Raw genomic sequence first — 20,348 nt, forward strand, 5'->3', positions numbered from 1 at the left:
GCCTGCTCTTGTGTAAGCACAGTCAGCGCAACACCTATTCCCCGCTACCACGGCTTGGGCAGGGGTCCTGGGGATTTCTTGCCGTTGAGAGCGCAGCGTGGCTGGCTGGAAGCTTTGTAAAGCAAACACCTTTCAGGTCCTTGCTCCCTTACCTCGGGCCAGGCGTGGATGCAGGTCAGAGCAGAGCCAACACCAGGCAAAGTGACCTGGTGTGAGCATTCTCACGGCAGTTTGCACACCTGTGGCAGGTTCCTGCTGCCTCAACTCAGTAAGACTCTGCTACAGCAGTGTGTGGGAGTGATGGGCTGGTTGCCTGGAGCATGGCTGCGTGCCTTCAGCAGAGGGCAGTAAGGAGAAATTCTGGACATTAGGAGAAATTTCTTTACTGAAAGAGTGGTCAGGCCTTGGACCAGGCTGCCCAGGGAAGTGGTGGAGTCCCCATCCCTGGAGGTATTTAAAAGATGTGTAGATGAGGCGCTTAGGGACATGGTTTAGTGGGTACGGTGGTGTGGGGTTGATGGTTGGACTCGATGATCTTAGAGGTCTTTTCCAACCTTAATGATTCTGTGATTCTATGATTCTATGCTTGCACACTGCATGCGGCCTCCCGAGGACGGTCAGCCAGCCCTCGCCCTACTGCCTGCAGTCAAAACCCTTTTCACTAACCGCAAAACCTCTGTTACTTCTTTTTGTGTTGTATTTGGTGACAAAAATAGAGGGGGGGGTTGTTGCTTTTTTTTTTAAAAAAGAAAATGTTTTTCCTGTTGCCACCTTTGTATGTTTTGCCTCATTTTTTTAGTGTTGGGGGAAGTGGGAGGCAAAGAATCCTTGAAAAATCCAGAAGGTGGGAATTTTTGGTAAAATTAATGGAATATATGTTGGCACATATGAGTACAGCATAGCTCAGGTGAGCTGTCTCTCTTTCCCTAGGGGTGCTGCTGATGCCTGAGTCACAGGGTATATGGGGAGTATATGTATGAAGTAGAGTTCCTGCAAGTGTTGCATATGCACTAATTGGATTGCATTGGTTGTTTTGGGAATTTGCAACCTTCTCCTCGTCCCCTCCCCTCCCCCACTCTCCCACCCTATTTGTGGTGTCTGTGGGCTTTAATACAGACAACTGGCCTCTGCGGACCTTCCCTTCACCTTCCCGGTGGATGTGGCAGTGGAAGAACCCAACAGAAAGAACTGTAAATACTTCCCAGGCAATGGGACATGGCTGAAGACAGGAGAAGGAGGCAGCACAAACTTCAGAGAGAAGAGCAGAGACAAGGAGAGATGGTCATTGACAGCAGATGCTGAGTGGTTGAAGATGACTTTGAAGGGTGATGCCGACTGTAGAAAAAATGCCGATGGATTAGATGATGCTCCATTGCCTCCTAGAGGACAGCCTGTTGGTACCGAAACCAGGGTGAGTCTAATTATTTGGGGTTCTTCCTCAAACACCTGCTACCAGGGACTTGAGGGTTTCTCCAAAGCTCCATAGGTTTATAGTGCAGGGGTCCAATGCCTAAATCAAAGCACAGTCTTGCAGCTGGGCTTTTCAAAACTGCATCCCTTTCTTCCATTGTAGCTCCAGGCACTGGAACCAGCCAGCTATTCCCCAGACCGCATCTTTAAAGTGGTGTTTGTAGGGAACTCCGGTGTTGGGAAGAGTTCCTTCATCCACCGCTTCTGCTATGACAGGTTCTTGGCTGAGCTCAATGCAACCATCGGTAAGTAAGAGGGTTTCTGACTCATCTGGCTAAGAAGGGCGGGAAAGTCAGCCTGGACACACGATTTTTGCCTGTATTTTAGCCCAACTAAAGGTAAAGATGGTCTCTTGCCCAATTTCGAATCAATCTTGCAATTTCCCTGAAGTAAATAGTGTTGATCTTGGCCATCGGCCTTGCAATGGCAAGCTGCTCTGTCCCCATCCTTTCTTACGATTATTGTTACCTTCCTGACAGGTATTGATTACCAGGTGAAGAGTCTGATGGTGGATAACACCCAGGTTGCCTTACAGCTGTGGGATACAGCTGGACAAGAAAGGTAAGCAATTTCTGAGAGGATGCCCTACTGCCAGTCTCAGTGTAGGAAATAGGAAGAAAGGGAAAGAGTGCGTGCATCTGGTTTCTGTCTCTGGGAAAATTGTTAGCTTCAGGAGGACCAGAGAGGTCGCAGCAGCTATTCCAGTGCTGAACCTGCAGCAAAGGTCTGTTTTGGAGATTTCTAGAAGCTGTGGCTGCGAAGGGGGGCCCAGGAAAGTTGCTCTGAGGACTGATGGAAAAGTAGTTTTCCATATGTCTGACCTGCATGCTTGTGGCTTCAGGTAGCCTATCCATAAATCACTGTACGGTATGGGGTTTGAAGCTCCTCTAGCCCTCAAAGCTCTCCTGCATCAGCCTGCTTGTGGGAAAAGCTGCAGGACAGGGCTGCAGATTAGGATAGAAACAAAGGCTCTGGATAGACATCCTGTCCTCAGATTCAGTTGGTGCTACTGCTGTCCCCAGCTGCCCACCACCACTTGCTGTTCAGAGGGTGGAAAGGAGTATGTGAACCTTTCCAGATCTGATTCAGACAAAGCCAGCTGAATTAGCTTGACCTGTGATTTGAGTCTGTCAGTGAGGTTATTGGCCCCTTCCACTGTCCCTTCTGCTGACCCGTGGAAGTGATAATCCTTGGCAGAGGGGCAGTGTAGCTTTTTGCGCCAGTGAATACAGGTTCTCCATTTGAAGGCCTCTAGTTTCAAAAGCATGGGCCCTCACTAGATGTTACCTGCACTGTTGGTGAGGGTCAGAGTAGTAGAGGACACACTTGACCCTCATCTGCTACTAGAGATGTAGGCCCACCACTACCTTCATGTAAATTAGACTTTATTTAGGATGCAGTTTGAAGCTGAAGATGAAAAGCTGTTTCAAGGGGGCTGTTAACCTCAAGACCCTGGCAAAAATAAGTACTGGGTATTTTGGGCTAAATATGTTATGGGAGCAGGCCTTCAGGAGGCAGCCGAGGTCATGGGAATATTATAATCCTGAGCTGTGCCAACAGAGTAATGATGCTGCCTACCTCAGTCAGCTAGACCGTGCAGACTCCCATGGTGGGAGTGTACTAAGTAGGAGTATTTATTGAAAAGCAAACTCTTTCTTCCAAAATCAAGCTTCATGCTGAAGAAATAATGATTTTTGAGGGGACTCCTGTGATTATTTCAGTGCTGAAGCTGACCAGTAAGGGGAGTTGTTATGACATAAAGTGTCATTTTACTGAGGCCAGATTGCATCACAGGCCAAATTCAAGATATTGTCTCTGCAGAAGGACCTTTAGGGCAGGCCCCTGCAGCATTAGCAGGTCTTAGACATGTACTTCCAAGAGAGAACTTGGCTCAGTGCTGATACTGAATAGCAGACCTGCGAAGAAGCAAAAGCTTTTCTTACTTCTAGAGAAATACTAATTACTTCTAACTGAAGGTGTCCAACTGTGAATATCCCATGGAAGAGATAGAGGAACCCCGTGGAGCGTGCAAGGAGAACTCCTTGGTGACTTCCCTGAGACCGGTGCACGCTACATTTGATGTTTCTTCTGGAGCATCTAACCTGTCCTGTACCTTGACTGCCAAAGATAGTCTCTGCTTTCTCAGTTGGGTAGTTGCCAGAATGCCATGCCCTTATTGTAGTGAGAAATTACAGGCTGCAGGCAATCATCTGAAGAGTTCAGGAGGGTCACTACTTGCTGTAGGTTTTCTTGGCTCTTAATAGAATAGGAGAGCTTGTTATCCTGTGCAGGGCTGAAATACACAGCTCTCCAGTGAGATCTCAGTACTTGTGTTGCATTTAATTCTATCAGTTTGCAATCAATGTGGTTATATCATGGCCCTGTCATAAACTGCTTACGGATTTTACGTTTTGGGTTTTTTGTTGTTGTTGTTGTTGGAATTTATTCCCAAAATACAAGTCTGTAGTTCTAACTGGTTCCCACAGGACAAAGTAGATGTCTGGTGGGAGTTTCTCCTGGAAATTGTGTCTAACTGCTGATTTTATGATGGCATTGCTTTATAGATTCAAAACTGGAAACAGACTGTATTGATGCTGACATCTTAATTGCTGTTTTGGCAGCACTGGGGCAGACATTATGCACGCCTAGTTTATACTGTGGTCCAGCTTAGTCTGCAGATTCTTCCAGACTCTAGAGAAAGGTCATGTTTTTTCCATCCATTTCCATTTTTATCAGAATCATAAAATGATAGAATAGTTTGGGTTGGAAGGGACCTTTAAAGGTCATCTAGTCCAACCCCACTGCATGGGCAGGGACCTCTTCAACCAGATCAGGTTGCTCAGAGCCCCGTCCAACCTGACCTTGAATGTTCCCAAGGATGGGGCATCTACCACCTCTCTGGGCAACCTGTGCCAGTGTTTCACCACCCTCATCATAAAAAATTTCTTCCTTGTATCTAGTCTGAATCTACCTTCTTTTAGCTTAAAACCATTCCCCCTTGTCCTGTCACAACAGGCCCTGCTAAAAAGTCTGTCCCCATCTTTCTTATAAGCCCCCTTCAAGTACTGAAAGGCCACAATAAGGTCTCCCTGGAGCCTTCTCTTCTCCAGGCTGAACAAGCCCAACTCTCTCAGCCTTTCTTCACAGCAGAGGTGTTCCATCCCCCTGATCATTTTTGTGGCCTCCTCTGGACCCGCTCCAACAGGTCCATGTCTGTCCTGTGCTGAGGACCCCAGAGCTGGACACAGCACTGCAAGGGGGGTCTCACCAGAGCAGAGCAGAGGGGCAGAATCCCCTCCCTCGACCTGCTGGCCACGCTGCTGGTGATGCAGCCCAGGATACGGTTGGCCTTCTGGGCTGCGAGCACACATTGCCGGCCCACGTCCAGCTTTTCGTCCACTAGTGCCCCCAAGTCCTTCTCAGCAGGGCTGCTCTCCATCCCTTCATCCCCCAGCCTGTATTGATACCGGGGGTTGCCCCGACCCAGGGGCAGGACCTTGTCCTTGGCCTGGTTGAACCTCATGAGGTTCACACGGGCCCACTTCTCCAGCTTGTCCAGGTCCCTCTGGATGGCATCCCGTCCCTCAGGCGTGTCGACCGCACCACTCAGCTTGGTGTCATCTGCAAACTTGCTGAGGGTGCACTCGATCCCACTGTCCATGTCACTGATGAAGATATTAAACAGTACTGGTCCCAATACGGACCCCTGTGGGACACCACTCGTCACTGATCTCCATCCAGGCATTGAGCCTCTGGATGCGACCATCCAATCAACTCCTCACCCACCGGACAGTCCAGCCATCAAATCCATACCTCTCCAGTTTAGAGAGAAGGATGTTGTGGGGGACCATGTCAAAGGCCTTACAGAGGTCCAGATAGACGACATGCGTAGTTTTTCCCATGTCCACTGATGTAGTCACTCCATCATAGAAGGCCACTAGGTTGGTCAGGCAGGACTTGCCCTTGGTGAAGCCATGCTGGCTGTCTCGAATCCCCTCCCTGTCCTCCATGTGCCTTAGCACAGCTTCCAGGAGGATCTGTTCCATGATCTTCCCAGGCACAGAGGCGAGACTGACTGGCCTGTCGTTCCCCAGGCCTTCCTTTTTCCCCTTTTTAAAAATGGGGGTTATGTTTTCCCTTTTCCAGTCAGTGGGAACTTCACTGGATTGCCACAACTTCTCAAATTCTTAGCAATTTCATCCACCAGTTCCCTCAGGACCCGCGGATGGATCTCATCAGGTCCCATGGACTTGTGCACCTTCAGGTTCCTTAGATGGTCTCGAACCTGATCTTGTAACCCTAATTTTATAGGCAATTACCTCTTCCTGTCCCACCTAAACAAATTCTTCTGTTTCTTTCCTCCTGACCTGCGAAGGTCTTCCTGCTTTCTCAGCACCATGCGTTTGGAAAGACTCCTGCTTACCATGGCTGCCTGGCCTGCCTCAAAGGTGCAAGGATCTGACCTGTCTGTGGCCAGCCTGTACACGCCAGCCCCAGGGGACACATCTCACACTCAGGGGCTGCCAGGCCTTGCAGAGAGCCTGCACTAAAAGACAGATAATCCCGTCCTGTTTCTTGTCATTACACAGCTGTGGTTCTGAGAGTGCCTTTGGTTTCATTTGGGCTCAGGTTTCGGAGCATTACCAAGCAGTATTTCCGGAAGGCAGATGGGATTCTGGTGATGTACGACATTACGGCCGAGTGCTCCTTCACGGCGGTGCGGAACTGGATGAGCAGTGTCCAGGTGAGAGCTGGGCCTCTAATGCTGGTGGTGCTGCCGCTGCCTTGCTCCAGAGCAGCTCCAGCAGTTTGTCTGGGAGCGACGTTCTCCGGTGCCCCAGGAGGTCCTGTTGACCATGGGAGGATGAATTATCAAAGCAGATGCTATGGGTACTGCCTGTGGTCGTCAGTTTGGGACCAGGGGCTTCTTGTTGAAGATACCAAAGCCAGTGGTAGCCCATTAAACGAGGGAGGGCTGTTTCTATGGCAGAAGGTGGTGGGACCTGCCAAAACAGTAGTGTGTGTTTGTAAGCAGCCCACATGCATTGGCAACGTCTCCTAAACGTGGTCACATCACACCTCTGCTCGGGCAAGGAGATCTCCTGGTGTCCAGCCTATGCACAGGAAAGGGGGATGGCCCTGGTGCGTTTAGGCTCAGACCTGCAGCATGCATGCACAGCGCTTTGCATGATCACATCCTGACTCTGCCTTGAGATGTCTAAATGAGACTGAAATATTAGTAATAGCTTATTTTTTTCCTCGTTTGCTTCAACTTTAACAGTTGATTTTTTTTTTCTGTTCTTTTTTATTTGGTGACTGTATATTAATACCGTAGTCTGCCCCCCTGCTTTTTATTTCCAAACTCTCAATAAAAGCATTCATCTGTGGCTTGTATCTGCTAGCAGAGACAAAAATTACTGTCCGTTTAATTTAAATAAGTTGTGTATAGGTGAGTCAGAGCTGAAGGGAAATTGTTAAGGGTGGTTTTGTTTTGATTGTGCTGAGTCTCAGAAACCAAGATCTAAGTGAAATGAGTAAGCATAGGTTGGAGGTTTCTAATATTATTAACTTCCACAGGCCTGTTGGGGGGGGTGGGGAACAACACTCAGCTATTTCTTTGGACTCTAAAAGATCGAAGGTTAAGATTTTCAAAACTAACCAGCCTCTGAAAATCAGGCTCCTTTCAGGAAGGTTAAACTGAGCACACAGAAAATCAAAGCACCCGAAATCTGTAACTTTTAATAATCTCTCTTCTTTTCCTTTTCCCATCTTAGTATTTATCTTTGAACTTTGAAGCTGTTCAAGTACTGTAAGTCATCCAGGGCAGTCAAATTTGGAAATAACTTGGAGCCCCGTTCTGCAGTCCTAACTCTGGCGATGTTCTAGTGAGCCAGTGGAACTAGAGGGAGTTTTACCAAAGGTAATGGGCTCCAGGGATCGCCTAGGAATAACAGTTCCTACAGAGACCCTGTACAAGAGTTGAAAGTTGTTTAGCTTGCTTGGCCAGTGGATTTTCAGCAAGGGATGGTTGAGTTTAGGACAGCACATCAGACGAATAGTACCGCACATACACACAAAAATTATTGAACTTAATAAGAAGCTCTGCCTGAACTTAAATACCCAACACCTATGGGGCAAACTGCTTTTCTTTAGGCTTGTTATTTCCCAGAGACTAACTTATGTCCTGTCTCCCCTCTCTCAGCATCCCAGCTGTACATACCAAACTTTTGAAATACATTCCCGTAGTTTAAGCTTCCTTCCACAAATCCCTGGGGCTATTTGAGGAATGGCCCTTTAATGAGCTAAAGAGCCTGATCCTGCTGCCACTGAAGGTCTTGTTTGCACGAGCTGGAAGAGGATCTGCTCCAAGATATTTCGCTCCCTCAGCTCAGTCTCTAGGGTGCTTTACCCTGTTTCTTTTGCAGGAAGGTATCGAGGATGGAGCTGTGGTCTTTCTGCTTGGAAATAAAATGGATGCTGCGCAGAGAGAGACCCGGGATGTGCCCAAGGTGGAGGGGGAAAGGCTGGCGAAGGTGTGACTCTGTGCTCTGCTGCTCGATCTGCTCTGCAGCCTCCCTCCCGCTGTAAGCAGGGCAGCCTGGCTGGCAGGAGGCCCTTCTTGGAGCCATTTCCCAGTATGGTACCTTCCCTCGCCCCCCGCCCCCTGCTTCTCCAATGCAAACATGTACCAAGGTCCCTCTGGTACCAGGGAGGATGGGGTGGTGGCCAGCATGTGGCAGACAATGGCCGTGAGGCATGCTCATGTATTTCTCTTGAGGCTTGATGCCTCCTTACAGTGATGCTCAGTCTTGCTGAGGGGAGCGTGCACGGCTGTTTTCCCATTTGAGGACTCCCCTAATGCATGCTCCGCAAAATCGTCCTGCCGCCTTCCTCGCTGCCTGCGTCTGCAGGCCCACTGGTACCCTGGCCTCTGGGGGGGAGGCAGGGTTTCAGAGGTGTTCCCCATCTTCTGCACTCTGCTTCACAAAGGGAATCTAAGTACCCTGGGCAGATGTTTTCTCTTCCCAAATAGCTCCCCCAGTCTTCCCTTTTGGACACTCTGGCTGGGCCCCCAATGCTGAAAAAGCATCTCCTCTTCCCGGGTTGGTGAGCAGGGTGGTAACAGCCACCCTCCTGCCCCCAGCTGCTCTCGGCAGAGTTCCCGGCAGCGAGGGTGGGCCAGCTCCCAGGGGTGTGAGCGATCGGTGGGGGAGAGCTGGCCGCCAACGTGGGTGCTTGCTGTGCTCTCTGGCAGGAGTACAAGGCTGTCTTCTACGAGTGCAGCGCCATGACTGGCTATAACATCACGGAGCCCATGCTGCACATGGCCAGGTCAGTGAACAGGAACAGTCGCCCTGGGATACTTCCCCAGCTGTAGGTGATTGGCGTGGGCTCTCCGGGGGAACGGGCAAGGAGAGGGGGTTGTCAGAGACTGACTTTCTGCCATGTCACAAAAAAGACCTGGAGCAACGTGCTCGCTCTGCCCCCTGACTCCAGGTCCTTGTCTTCCGTGCCTGGAGAGCACCAAGTGTAGACTGGACGTTATCACATGCAAAGCTTCATCTGGCAGAGCTGGCTGTTGAAAGATTGGGAGTTTAATTTGAATATTTCACCACAAAAACCTTGTGTACTATCCCAGATTTCAAGTTGGCATTTTCAGTTTGAAGTCTGCATGCATCTCTAAGGGTTTTTTCTTCCTTATCTTATTAAGCATTGTACAGAATTGTGGTGTTTTGGTGGCAATATTTTTAGAGGGAGATAAGACACTTTGTAAGGCTGAACGAAGTTTGCTCTAAGATTTTTAGTTTTTAAAAAAGCAAGTAGTTTTGAAAAAAGTCTTTGAAATCTTGCAAGAAAAATATCCTTTTGTTTTCTTTTATCCCTTCACCTCCTGCTACATCATCTCTGTTAAATTCACAGCAGGACTTAGCTGTTCATTAGCTGGGATGATTTACTTACTAGCTAGGTAAATCACGTCTCCCATAGCATGTGCCTTCGGTGTGCTTTATTACCATGCTGCTGCCCGAGATGGCCCAGACAGGTGAAGCAAACAGCCTGGGGTTCTGCCATCAGTGTGGGAGCTTGGGAATAAGGCACAGACCCCTCACGCCCCGGTCTGGTGCTCTGACTACTAAGCCATGCTGTCCCCTCTTGTATGTGTCCAGTTTCTTTCCCTGTTCCCTGGAAATTCATGCTCATTTTCTGTGTGCGGTTTATCTAGCCCAACTTCCAGAGAAGTCTCTGGGCCAGTTGCTTTTTGCAATCCTAAATGTCCCTGGCTGATGGGGAGCAAAGGGCAGGGCCAAATGCCTTGGCAGGAAGATCTCAGTAACCGGGTTGTGTTCTTGATCTGTGCTGCTTGTTCCAGGTTGCTGACAGCACAAGAAGACAGGCAGAGGGAGAATGCCCTGCAGCTGGAAGATGTCAGTAGGAGGAAAGGGTGCTGTGCATAAGGCACATCAGTGTGTCAGCAAGAGACATGTGCCGACGCTGTTTCATGAAGCTGGGGTTCCTTTCAAGCAAGCTGAATCTGGTGGTATCAGCTCTGCAGAGACTTGAGGAAGCTGCAGCTTTTCCCCATCTGGGAATTTCAAGGCACTAAATGAGGCCAAAATGAACATATGATCTGCACTGTTCCATTTCCCAGCTCTGCACGCAGCCCTGGTCTCTGGGGGCCTCTGCTTCTTTGGGGGAACTCGGGTGGTCTTGGGTGATAGCACAAACTGGGGCTCCTCTTCTGTCTGGAGAGGTCACTTCCCTGTAAAAGGAAGAAGTCCTGTTCCTTTTCTTTCTGGCAAAAAAGTGGCCTAGCAGCAGAGAGTGAAGGACACAGTGGGTGCTGTGTTAAATAGAATTTTAGTGTAAAAGAGATGAAGAAATTATTTTAAATTTGCGCTAGCTCTAGGTAGTGATCCATCCGTCTCAAAGAGCAGCATCTCCTCTTGGTTCTCTAAGAGCAGAGCCCAGCTGAAAGCCTGCTGTGGTAAGCGGGAAAACCTGCGTCAGTTCCTGTAAGGTCTGGATCAGGCCCTGTACGTACTGCGAAATTTGGTTTGACTTGCCAATATTGTAGTTAACGGATTCCATATGTGGATATAGTATGACCTGATGAAACGAGTCATCCCGATGGCTTTCTTCACTTTGTCACCCTAATGGACCTTGTCACTGTCCCTCTCTTACTGTTTACAGAACACAGAGCAGTTGCCCTGGGACTCACGTGCCGCTGAGTCAGAACCCGTGGCAGGAGCTGTGCTGTACATACTAGGGGGCCATATATAGCCTGTTTTAAGGCTGGCTGCTGCCTGTTTCCTCCCATTCTCTTATCCTTTCCTGAAGAATTTCCAACAACCAGGGACTGACTGACGTGCAGTACTGGAAGATCCCACCCTGCTAGCTTGACCACGGTGCTTTCAAACGTACCCGGGCTGGAAGCACGGGGCAGCTGCCTGCCTGAAACCTACCCAGTGAAGTTCTCTTGCGGGGATCTTGTGCGATAACCTCACTTTCCTGGTGAAGGGCCTGAGAAAGAGCAGGACTGGGACTGTTCCCCTTGGGAAGGGGCCTTCTTGTCACGGAGGAGCGGGGCAAAGCAGGGCGAGGGGAGGCGCGGGCTGAGGTAGGAGCCGGCCCCAAAAGCGCGCCTCTCGGCATAGCTGCCGCTGTGCCTGGGCATGAAGCCCCTGCTGTTCTCTGGGGCGTGATGCTTTCTGTTTTGTAGCTCAGTTGCTCTTAAAGCCTTGTGGGACTAAGTGAGCTTTTTTTGTAATGCCCTCTTCCCGTTCTTCTTTGGGCCTGTTTCTGTATGTGACTTTGACATTTTAGGCACAAGATGTGATACTGCAGCTGTGAAGCAGTCCCCCCAATCCTGCAGCATCGGGAAGGCCTATATTTATCCACTGTCTTTCCTCTCTTGGGATAAGGTGATTACTCTGAATGTCTGTTTATGGCACAAATTTCTCTGGGAATATCCCATGCAGGAAAAGTGCTCTGAGTCACCTACAGCCCGTCAGTATTACAAAGAATTTCCGTGGTTCCTCCCGGTGCCCTTTGCTCCTGATAGGAAAGAGGAAGTTTTTCTCCGGAAGAGCAAGATTCCTGACTAAAAGGAATAGCTAAAAGTAATAAGCTCCTGCTCAGTCCTTACTGCTGGCTGGCTGTGGTTCACGCTGTGTTTAACTGCAGTAACGCCTTCCAGAGACTGGGAATCAGAAAGTTAGAAGAGGTCCAGAAGGAACCAGGGCTGCTGGTGTGGAGTAACACCAGCAGCGCTGCCAGCGGAACGGCTTGTGTTTGCAAAAAACAATGTTTCGGAAGGGAAATCCTCTCTGTTTTCGGAAACCACCTGTAATCTGAACACAGATGTGGCTTTCTGGCTTTCTAGCCAATGTGGGCGTGAAGGAGCACAGACATTATCACCTGTTGAATAGGTCAAACCCACCGCCTGAGTTGGGGGAGCTGCTGTCAACGACTCCTCTGCATCGTGCTCCAGCTGCAGGTTAATAAGGAGTGGCGCTGACTAAGAACTGGCACCTTTGGTCGGGGCACATCAGTAACGCTAACATTGACTTACCTGCAGCAGCAGGATTTGGGAAGTTGCTGCAGAAGGAAGAGAGCAGTAGCCAGTCTGCTAACGTGGTCTGAACGCGCACCTCCCACGCTGTGTACAGAGCACATGAAAGACAAAGGTGCTGACAATACAGCTGACACACACATATACAGGCCACTCTATTTATTACCTTTATCAGCGCTGTCATATTGCAACGGCAAGAACTACGGCGTGGGTCTTTTTCATGTACAACCTTAAGCATGTTTTCCTAGTGTGCAAGCAGAGTACAGGCAATAAAGAAATGCTGTCTTACAAATGGTTGTGTTGAGAGATTTTTTTCAGGCGCTGCAGGAGATTCAGCCTCCCTTCTTCAGTCGCTGATCGTCGCGTGACCTCCCCTTCTCGCTGCTCCTGAAGTGCTGAGAAGCCTGTCCCCCACAGTGGTACAAACGGGAGGTTTACAAGTAGGGAGAGAGTTGATCAGAAACCCATGTCATGGCGGCAGCACAGGAGCAATTCATCTCCAGTCTTATTTTTTTACCTCTTCCAAGCAGCCGGATCAGGGAAGGCAGAGCAGGGAGGAGAAAAAGGGGAGATGCTTCCCCAATGTCTGGGGGCAGTGTAGTGCCTTCAGAGAGGGCATGTTCTCACCTTGTGCCTACATTTGTAGAACTAAACATTTATTTTAATAATGTCCCATGCATCCTTTTCACTAGAGTTAGGAATTTGGTTGCTTTTGAGCCTTGTGCCCTGGCATGGCTCCCGCTGGATGTTCGTGCATTGCAGAACTAATCTCTGCAGCTTTGACCAAAGAAATTATTACTTATTTCCCCTGCTATAAATTGAGAGCATGGGTAGCTCCTTGTAACATCTCTTTCTAGCGGGAACAGGGTGGACTTTTATTTCAAAAAGTGGCAGAGAGTTTGAGCGGGTTGCGCTTGGACAACAGTAAGCACCAGGGTGGGTTTTATTACTGGATGATCTTGTGTTGTCTCTCCGCACAATATTTAAATGTCCTGTTGGAAGACGCAGACACTTACAGTCTAGAGGGGCATGTTGTTAGTTTTTAAACCTGTCTGATGCCAAACTAGACCAGACCTTCCACAAAATCCCTAATTTTACTACATCCCCCTGTTTTTGTCAGAATGGAAGCCCTGAGAGCAGCCACCCTTTACGAGTGACTGGAAACTACAGCATAAATAAAAAGCAAATGATGGGGATATCCTGAGGTGGCATGAGACGAGGGAGGATGCAAAACAGACTCTCTCTGGGGGCTTATTCCTGCGCCATATTGGCTGCAGTCTCTTAGTGGACAGGTGACTTTTTGCACATAATCTGTAAGGCATTTTGGAATCCTATCACAAGAAAGTACTCTTCTTACAGCCCGGGAAGCCTTATCCTGGCACATGCAACAGCGCAGCTGTGTATACAATCAGATCTAGGGGCAAAGGTGAAAAAACCAGCTGCTCTGATAAGCAGCCACGGTCCCACAAAGCTCTGCTTGCAGGCAGAGGGACCCCACTCTGCCCTGCGTGTCACCTGTATCTCTCATGTCGATATGCTAAGGATAAGCCTAACAGGATTAGCCTGACAGCATCTCTTTGAAAAGCCAAAACAGGGCTGAAGAGTGAGCGTTAAGCCACAGTGTTAAGTTTAAAGCTTTCCCACAGGACAAATGCAGGAATTGCAAAGATTTGGGATGTTGTTTTCTTCTACCTTCTTTGTTCCAGCAGCCTGAACTCCAAGGGACAGTTTCCATTTACACCATTTAATCAGTTCCTGCTATGGGGATGATGCAGTCTCTCACACATTATTTTCTGTCCTGTCACCACCTTCTGTTTGTGTCTTTTCATGCTCTTTTTACTTTGCTTAGTCCACATATATATTGACCAAGTACTTAACCTCCGAGTATAAACGTATCTGATAGCTCATGCTGTATACCTTTAAATGCTCTATTTGGAAATCTCCTGCTCAGCGCCAATAGATCCACAGTCCCACAGTTTGGAGCTTCGTTAGCTCTTCGAGCTACCGTCAGTCTGCTCGTTACTTATCTGGCTGTTTATGAGTCACACGGAAATTTCAGTTGGCGCAGCTACAATAATCCGGCTCCAGACTTTTCAGGCCTGCAAGGCATGCTTTATACGCCTATCAAGCCATGTGGTTTAATAAGGCCCTGATCCTGCAAACACAAGTGTAGCTGTGTGTTTCTTCTGAAATGACTAGTCCACAGGAGACCTGACCAGGTAAAATTAGTTTTTTCAAGGTAAATACATATGTCCAGTAAATATATATTACTCCAGCAATAAGCTGAGGATTGGGAGGTGGGGGGTCCTATCTCACCTTTACCTGCAGGCTTTCCCAAGCACACGACTGCCGTGCAGGCAGCAGTTGTGCCTAATCATGCCCATTTGCTGACCCCAATCCGCCAAGGCGGGAGGTTACGTTCTCTCCTGTTCGCACATGAAATCTCTGGCCACGGCAAGAGGGCGGCTGGCCGCCCAGGATCCGCCACGGAGGGCTGCGGCTGGGGGTAGGGGCCGGCGTCGCTTGTTGCCTCCTGGCTCTGCCACACGCTCCCCGCAGGAAACCTCTGGATGTGTCCGGGTGCGCTGGTCCCCTGGGGCTCTGTTGAGTCCCTTGGCTCTCCAGGGGCTCTGGACTAAAGCTTAGGTGGGATCCCCGTGGGCTGAGGAGAGAGGAGTTGGTTTACTCCTTGGGAAGGATGAAGCGGTTTTTGGCACATGGGCAGGAGAGGTTCAGTGTCACAAACCGGCCTTTCCCTCCCTCCCTGCTCATCTCTCCCCTCTTCCCACCCACCCCTGAAAAACCGTGGGAGGCCGCTCAGCCGCCGCGGGAGGGGGCGAGGGCCTGTGCCGAGACCAGCCCCCGTGCGGGGCCCTTGCTTGGCGCAGAGGTATTTGGGCTGAACTTGAAATGAGGTAATGGAAGGATGAGGCAATGCGCCAGTCGGGGCTTGATGGTGATTTACAGGGCGCTTCATGGAAAACTCTTTAACAAGCCGGTCTGACGCCCTGAAAAAAAAAAAGAGAAGAGAAAGAAGCTCGCGTTTGCTGTAACGCGCTGCCCGTGGCAATGGCCCCGCCAGCTGAGGCCCCGGTGGCGGGAGCCGGGGGTCACTGCTGCCAGAGGCGCGGCAGCAGCACCAGCACCGCGGAGCCCGCAGACCGCCGGCCTCCGGGGCGATGTGTTCTGCAGCGAACGACGAGCAGCCCAAGGGGCGAGGCCAGGCCGCGGGCCGGGCGGTGCGGCCGCAGGGAGGCGGCCCCCGAGCAGGCACCGCCCCGCGGGGTTGGGGCGGCCGCGCCCGCTGGGCGTCCCGGGCTGGGCTGGGCCGGGCTGGCCGCGCCGCCCTCTGCCGGTACCTTCCCTCCCTCACAGCGCGGCAGGTCGGGGCGTGAGGCGGCGCGGAGCGCTCCGGTCCGGCGCGGCTCCCTGCGGAGGGGTGAGGCGGGGCGCCCCCGAAATGGCGGCCGCCCGGGAAGGGAGGGCGGGGGGCGCGGGCCGTTGTGGAAGCGGCACGGCGGGGAGGCGGGGTGGGAGCAGCGGCTGGGGCGGCGTGGGGAGGCCGGGACGACGGCGGGTGCTGCCTGCAGCAGCCCCTGACAGCCCGGCCTGGGAGGGGGGAGGCTGAGCGCTGCCCGTGGGCCCCGTTCACCGCAGCGAGGGTCTGGCGCTCCCCGCACCCGCCGCTGCCTCCCGAGCCGCGGGCTGGGCCGCCGGGCCCTGAGGCGGCCGCCCTCACCCGGGCCAGCTCTGTGGCAGCGCTGCTTTGCTTCCCCAGCAGCGCCCGGCGGCATTGTACAACTTCCCAGCGGCTTGGCTTTTTTTCTTTAAAAAGTGTTTTAACCTGTTGCGGGGGGGAGTGTCAGAAGCTTTGCACAGTCTGTGCGTTAGGAAAGATGTTCCGAATGTTGCCGTAATCTTGTGAAGCGGTATTTATCTCCTTCAGCCTTTTGTTCAGTTAAGTCTCCCTGTTGTACAAATAAGCCTTGGCCTTTATGTTGGGTTTGTAGGACCCTTGGAGGTGGAGGAGGGGGAGAGCGAGCCCTTGTTTACCACAAAACCCAGGCGATGTTCTGTTTCTTTCATTTTCTGGAAGCTGAATCGGGCGGGAGGCTGATGGCGATGGGTTGTTGTTGCACCGTGGTGTTGCTTGCCATGAGGAATCTTTCCCAGTAGCCGTTGCTCCGTGTCATCTCTTGAAGGACGTAAACTGCTGTAAAAAAAAATCCTGACTCTTCCTGAGGGCTTTTGTAATCAACCTGTTGCAGTATCCTGTTGAATTTTAGCAATGACATATCTTTATTTCACTCTACGCTATCGCGTCCCTTAAATTACGCTGCTTCACTTCATTTGTCCCCCTGCAGCGCTTCCTGGCTTGCTCTGAGAGTTCACATGGTGTTTGCTAGAACAAGGGTTAATTGAAATGGCATCACCCATCGGAGGTAATGCCCCGTGGTGGCCATTTTGTTGAAACAGTTTTGAAACAAGTCCCTTTTGCCAAAATGCGTTTCCTTTGCCATCTGCGAGGCCGTTCCCTAGGTTCTTAGGGGAGCTTTTGGTGTGATGGGATATCTACCGCCTGGTGTTGTTGAGGCTGAAGAGTCTGTAGGAGTGTCGTCAGTCAAAGGTCCATCCCAGCCCTCCTCCTCTCGCTGCTACCAAAGATGACTGCCTGTGACGGAGAGAACAGAGCCTCTGTCTCTTCTGAGCTTGCTGAGCTCAACAGAAACTGGAAAAGTCGATGCCAAAGTTTCAGTGTATTCAGATTCTCTGAAGGAGTTTGTGTGCCTAGGACAGGCAGCTCCCGATCTGCAGATTGTCGGAAGGGGGGTAATGTTTGGGGCAGCACCACTTATGCTTTGCCTGAGGCATCTGGTGACAGGTCCCTGTCAGAGGCATAACGCTGGCTTGCACAGGGTCTGGGCTCTGGTTTGCCACAGCTGCTCCTAGGTGCCAGCACTTTGGGTCAGATGTCCTTGCTGAAAGCTTGGGTTGCGAGCTGGAGGAGCTGGCAGCTTTTGAGTTCCTCCGTGTAACTATCCTGAGATCACATCCTTGCTCTGCAGTTTCCTGATGTCTTTGAGTTCCTGACCTCGTTGTCTTTCTGTCCATATGCTGTATTTCTGCAAAAAGCATGTTTTATTCCAAACGGCTGCATATATTGATTGGTTTGTGGCTTTTTTTAAATAATGGCTTACCTTCTTGGTGGATTCCTTCTGCAGTGGAGGAGAATGACTCCCACAGTTGCCTGGTGGAAGTCCTGCTGTATGTTGACTCTAGTAAAGAATAAGAACGTGCCTTTTCTATGTGATTTTTCTCCAATGCTTCCCTTGTGCAGAAGGGAAGTCTTATGCCAGCTTGGAAGTGGGCAAGACTCTGAGGCTTCTCTTCAAGTACAGTAAGGCACACACAGCCGAAATCTTGGCGCTGTGAAGGATTTTCTCAGTGCAGCCTCCGAAAGTTTGTGTCGATGGGTGTGAGAGATTCTTCAGCATGGGGGTGAAAGAAAGCTGCTTGTATTCCCTTGTCAAGCGAAAATGCTAGGTGGGGGTGGCTGATGGAGTGCTATCTATCCCCGTTAGGAACTTTCCAGCAGGCGTATTATGTTATTCCCAGCTAATAGAAGTTGTAGCACAACTCTAGCTGTTCCTATTGCACATACACAGACCAGGCAACGACTGCCTTGCTCTTGAGACAGCCCTGAAGGCGTTGACTGGTGAGCTGTGTCTCCTCTAGTTGGGTCATCCCACAGGTGAATTCACTTATCGCTTCTACAAAGTTTGGCTTCTGCTCCAAGGACTGTGTTGGGCTACTTGTTATGCACAGGAGGAAAATACGTATTTACATGTATTTGTACATGTAACATCTCTATCACCACATACATCTGTATGCGGCAAACTATCCTGCCTGACATTTCCAGGTGATTTGGTCACTTATAAAGCAATCATAGAATCATTAAGGTTGGAAAAGACCTCTAAGATCATCGTGTCCAACCGTCAACCCAACACCCCCATGCCCACTACACCATATCCCTAAGCGCCTCATCTACACGTCTTTTAAATACTTCCAGGGATGGGGACTCCACCACTTCCCTGGGCAGCCTGGTCCAAGGCCTGACCACTCTGTCAGTAAAGAAATTTCTCCTCATGTCCAATCTAAACCTCCCTTGGCACAACTTGAGGCCATTTCCTCTTGTCCTATCGCTGTTACTTGGGAGAAGAGACCAACCCCCACCTCGCTACAACCTCCTTTCAGGTAGTTGTAGAGCGATGAGGTCTCCCCTCAGCCTCCTCTCCTCCAGGCTGAACAACCCCAGTTCCCTCAGCCGCTCCCCATCAGACTTGTGCTCCAGGCCCTTCACCAGCTCCGTTGCCCTTCTCTGGACACGCTCCAGCACCTCCATGTCCTTCTTGTGGTGAGGGGCCCAGAACTGAACACAGGATTTGAGGTGCGGCCTCACCAGTGCCCAGTACAGGGGCACGATCACCTCCCTGCACCTGCTGGCCACACCAGTTCTGATACAGGCCAGGGTGCCGTTGGCCTTCTTGGCCACCTGGGCACACTGCCGGCTCATGTTCAGCCGCTGTCGGCCAGCACCCCCAGGTCCTTTTCCTCCGGGCACTTTCCAGCCGCTCTTCCCCAAGCCTGTAGCGTTGCCTGGGGTTGTTGTGACCCAAGTGCAGGACCCGGCACTTGGCCTTGTTGAACCTCATACATTGGCCTCGGCCCATCGATCCAGCCTGTCCAGGTCCCTCTGCAGAGCCTTCCCACCCTCCAGCAGATCAACACTCCCGCCCAGCTTGGTGTCACCTGCAGACTGACTGAGGGAGCACTCGATCCCCTCGTCCAGATCGTTGATAAAGATATTGAACAGGACCGGCCCCAGCACTGAGCCCTGGGGAACACCGCTCGTGACCGGCCGCCAACTGGATTGAACTCCCTTCACCACAACTCTCTGGGCTTGGCCGTCCAGCCAGTTTTTTACCCAGTGAAGAGTGGACCTGTCTACGCCGTGAGCCGCCAGCTTCTCTAGGAGAATGCTGTGGGAGACAGTGTCAAAGGCTTTACTGAAGTCCAGGTAGACCACAATCATGCTGTCCCTCTGATTTTCCTGTGCCTTCTGTTTAAGACAGAAGCTTAGAAAGATAAAAAGTGGATGGACTGACTCTGTAAAACAAAAAGGGGGAGCTTTGCTTTTTCATGTCTCACTCTACTACTGCTATCCCCATGGCCTCATCAGTCTTGCTCTTGAAACCTCCTGAGAAGATGCTCTCCTGCTCCCCACCTCTACTCTCTGCTCCGGGGCTCGACTCTGGGTTATCTCCAGCTCTCCCTGAGCATGTGCGCCGACAGCTGAGGTCGTGGAAGGCCTGAGGGACGGTGACTCCTGGAAATTACAGCTCGTCCCAGCTTCCCTGGCTGTGAGGAACAGAAATCTTAGGCTCCCTGTTGTTTAAAAACCTTCAAGATCCTGAAGGTGAAGACCAGGTCTCCTTCTGTCTCACTTGCTCATCTTGCCTTTCAGACCCTGAACATAATTTTCCTTTTGCCACAGCAAAGCCAAAATGAAATGAACGGTGTCACTGTTTGTAAAATCGCCCCATTTTCCCGTTCTTTTTTGCGTGTGCATTTTGGCAGAGCTTTCCCCCAGGATGGTGACCATCTTCCCAATCCGTGAGAAACGTGCTTTTCCCTGCCACCCCATGCCTGAAGCCAGGGTGTGGAGGGAGAAATGAGGAATGGCAGGGCTGCCGGATGGAGATGGTGTTCTGTCAGTTCTGCGGAGGGCACCTCGTGCCATCCCTCCCCATGGCACAAAAACCGTTGGGTGCCAGGCCCTCTTGGCAAGGCTCGGCACTGCGATAGCAGCACTGCTGATGGGCATCTCTCTCGCCAGTGCTCTGCTCTGTCCCGCCTGCCAGACTCCTCTGCTTGTGATCTCAGCAGCCTGGCATCCCGGGGAATGGATTCAGTCCGTCCGTTAGTCCTGGGTCCTGGCTGCTGCGCAGTAATAAAACTCACGGCAGGATGAGCGGGAGGATAATCATTATTTTGCACTCCTGACTTTGCAGAATAAGAGGTGTATTTTGGAGTCTGGGCTGCCTTTGGGTACGACCAGCTTGGTCCATGTTTCTAACTTAAGTTCCTCTTGCTGGTCGGGTGGTTATGGCTCTCCAGTCCGAGCTGGAGAAGTGCTGTACAGCTCGGTAGGTGCATTTCAAGCAGCAGTGAAATACGCTCAACACGGGACTGAAAGCGTAGCCGCCTCTTTAGAAGGATGCAAGCATGAGTAGCTGCCGTGACATGC

At 50.9% G+C, this 20,348-nt stretch overlaps 2 protein-coding genes across 2 annotated transcripts in view; both read left to right on the forward strand.

Moving 5' to 3' along the window:
* The window catches only part of CRACR2B (calcium release activated channel regulator 2B), a 39,834-nt gene extending 31,776 nt beyond the window's left edge, over positions 1 to 8,058 (forward strand). The window contains exons 12-16 of the mRNA XM_075162960.1: positions 1,117 to 1,411; positions 1,574 to 1,715; positions 1,950 to 2,031; positions 6,100 to 6,214; positions 7,896 to 8,058. Of these exons, the coding sequence (XP_075019061.1) occupies positions 1,117 to 1,411; positions 1,574 to 1,715; positions 1,950 to 2,031; positions 6,100 to 6,214; positions 7,896 to 8,009 (748 nt within the window). The 3' untranslated portion in view covers positions 8,010 to 8,058. The remainder of the gene's footprint in view (positions 1 to 1,116; positions 1,412 to 1,573; positions 1,716 to 1,949; positions 2,032 to 6,099; positions 6,215 to 7,895) is intronic.
* Positions 8,059 to 15,328: 7,270 nt separating this feature from the next.
* CD151 (CD151 molecule (Raph blood group)) overlaps positions 15,329 to 20,348 on the forward strand; it is a 37,442-nt gene continuing 32,422 nt past the window's right edge. The window contains exon 1 of the mRNA XM_075162961.1: positions 15,329 to 15,479. The gene's annotated coding sequence lies outside the window, so the exon portion shown is untranslated. The remainder of the gene's footprint in view (positions 15,480 to 20,348) is intronic.

Source organism: Calonectris borealis, chromosome 14 (assembly GCF_964195595.1).
Source record: "Calonectris borealis chromosome 14, bCalBor7.hap1.2, whole genome shotgun sequence".
NCBI classification, from domain to species: domain Eukaryota; kingdom Metazoa; phylum Chordata; class Aves; order Procellariiformes; family Procellariidae; genus Calonectris; species Calonectris borealis.